Source organism: Corvus brachyrhynchos, unplaced genomic scaffold, assembly GCF_000691975.1.
Source record: "Corvus brachyrhynchos isolate BGI_N302 unplaced genomic scaffold, ASM69197v1 scaffold65, whole genome shotgun sequence".
Classification (NCBI taxonomy): Eukaryota; Metazoa; Chordata; class Aves; order Passeriformes; family Corvidae; genus Corvus; species Corvus brachyrhynchos.
The window spans coordinates 1,878,197-1,880,708 of record NW_008238365.1 but is presented as its reverse complement, the minus strand read 5'-3'; the positions used below and the strand labels follow the sequence as shown (position 1 = coordinate 1,880,708).

Sequence of the window (2,512 nt, the reverse complement as noted above, 5' to 3'; positions counted from 1 at the left end):
ATCAATGAGGAAAATAAATTATGGAAAAAGAATACCCCCTTCCTGTATGATTTGGTGATGACCCATGCCCTGGAGTGGCCCAGCTTGACTGCTCAGTGGCTTCCTGATGTCACAAGGTAAAGGGATCCTTCTGCTCTCCTTTTAAAGTGCAATAAACAGCAAATCCAGGATTGTGCTGAGAGACTTTTAGGTTGAGATCACAGAATCCCAAACTCGTTGGGTTGGAAGGGACCTTAAAGTCCATCCAGTGCCACCTCCCACTGCCCCAGGCTGCTCCAAGCCCCAATATCCAACCTGGCCTTGGACACTGCCAGGGATCCAGGGGCAGCCACAGCTTCTCCTGTGTCAGGCCCTCACCATCCTCACAGGGAAGCAATTTTGTGATTCCTGTTTTGTTTCTCTTCCCCTGCAGACCTGAAGGCAAAGATTTCAGCATCCACAGGTTAGTGCTGGGCACCCACACCTCAGATGAACAGAACCACCTGGTGATTGCCAGTGTGCAGCTGCCCAACGACGATGCACAGTTTGATGCTTCTCACTATGACAGTGAGAAAGGAGGTAAGAGCCCAAAAAGGGGGATTTTAACCATTTTTCCCCTTCCCTTCTCAATAGAAAATTTGTCTTTTCCTAAAGTTCAGGCAGCAAAGCTCAGATTTTACTTCTAAACAAATTTATTTCTAAGTGGTGCCTCTTTAATAGAGAAATACTCTGTTTCTTGAATGTCTTAATCTAATGATGAAAACAGAAGGGGCAGGTTAGTTGCAAAAATATTTATGTGGGAAAACCTCTCCCTTCCCTGTTTCTCAGGAACTGACATTGAATCCCATGCAGTGCTTTTTATTGGTATTTTTATTACCACATCTGCATTACATAAAGTCATGCAAAAAAATTTTACATATGCTCGTGTGAAATATTTTTATTTCAGAGGAGTATAACATTTCAAACATTCTTCATTTGTCTTGAGTCCTGCTGCCTGACTGTTGTCCCAGCCCCTCTGGGGTGAAATTGTATTTTATTCAGTGAATCAGACTTAAATTTGATGATTTTGTAACCTTTGTGGCTGTCCTAAGTTAGGCATTTCTCCTGTTTGCTTGGCTGAATCAATCTTTCCACCTGGTGAAAGTCCTTAATGATCCAATGTTTGCTCTTCTTTTCACTGGAAGTCTGGATTGTGCAATGAGTATTTTGATCTTTGGGCTTCTTAAAGTTATTTATAAACATGGGGTTGTCTAATAAATACTTGTTTCTATTCTATTTTAGTATTTCTCAAAAATATATACTCCAATTTTAAGATAATCCCAAACCCATTCTTTTTGCCAAAATTGTGCAGTTTTATGAATTATCAGGTTACTTTATATATAAAGATAAGGGAGCTTCAGCAAATTGTGTCACAGTCCTAAAATTGCAATTTGTTTTTACCACAACTTTGTCTGTTCTGAGAGCTTGATAGCAAACCTTGAATCAACTCTTTGTGCCTTGTTCTGAAACTGGCTTATTATTCACAACTCCTGCTTTCTTATTCCTAGAGTTTGGAGGCTTTGGCTCAGTAAGTGGAAAAATTGAAATTGAAATCAAGATAAACCACGAGGGAGAGGTGAACAGAGCCCGTTACATGCCCCAGAACCCCTGCATCATCGCCACCAAGACTCCCTCCAGTGATGTCCTGGTCTTTGATTACACCAAACACCCCTCCAAACCAGGTGTGTGCCTCAGAGAGCAGCCACTCATTCCCTAAGGGTGAAAAAGAGGTGAAAAAATGGTGTGGATTACCCCTTATTTGGGATTTTAGGGCCAAGTGGGTGTTTGTGTATGATGTTATTTTGTATGGAGTTTAAACACATGTATCCAAATGTATCAATGGAAAAGGAAACCTTTTCCTGCGCTTTCACTGCTTGTTCTGTCATCTCACTGTCAGGTATTTGAGGTTTTTTTGGAAATGGATTGTTTGGAAACTATGATTGATTTGGTGGGTAGCTGAGCTGTTCCCTTGATATCCTGTAAATATATTAAGTCATTTACCTACGAACTCATCGAGATTGTTTAAAGTAACTCCTTTTGCCACTTGTGAGGAGCATCAGAAGTGCCTTCCTCACTTCAAAAGGACAGTTTGGAGAAGATGAGAGAAAGAGAAATATCCCACCTTATATTTCTGGGTGTTCGGGAGGAGTTTTTTGAGCAGTAACAGCTGAGCTGCTGTTTCTCCACGCAGCTGGACCAGGCAACTTGAGCCAAAGCATGGAGGTGGCTACTGGGCTAAAAGTAAACTTAATGCCAGGTATTGCAGGATGTGCTGGAAATGATTCCAGGCACTGGAATTCTCACCTTGCCTCGTTCCAGATCCTTCTGGAGAGTGCAACCCGGACCTGCGTCTCCGTGGGCACCAGAAGGAGGGGTATGGACTGTCCTGGAACCCAAACCTCAGTGGGCATTTGCTGAGTGCTTCTGATGATCATGTGAGTATTTGGAGCACAGCTGGGTTAAACCTGCGCTTGGTGTGCCTTGGGAAGGGCAA

General features: G+C 42.6%; 1 protein-coding gene across 1 annotated transcript in view; it reads left to right on the top strand.

The window, feature by feature from the left end:
• The window catches only part of RBBP4 (RB binding protein 4, chromatin remodeling factor), an 8,532-nt gene that overhangs the window by 1,975 nt on the left and 4,045 nt on the right, over window positions 1-2,512 (top strand). Inside the window, exons 3-6 of the mRNA XM_017736209.1 lie at window positions 1-116; window positions 413-558; window positions 1,527-1,700; window positions 2,338-2,453. Of these exons, the coding sequence (XP_017591698.1) occupies window positions 1-116; window positions 413-558; window positions 1,527-1,700; window positions 2,338-2,453 (552 nt within the window). The remainder of the gene's footprint in view (window positions 117-412; window positions 559-1,526; window positions 1,701-2,337; window positions 2,454-2,512) is intronic.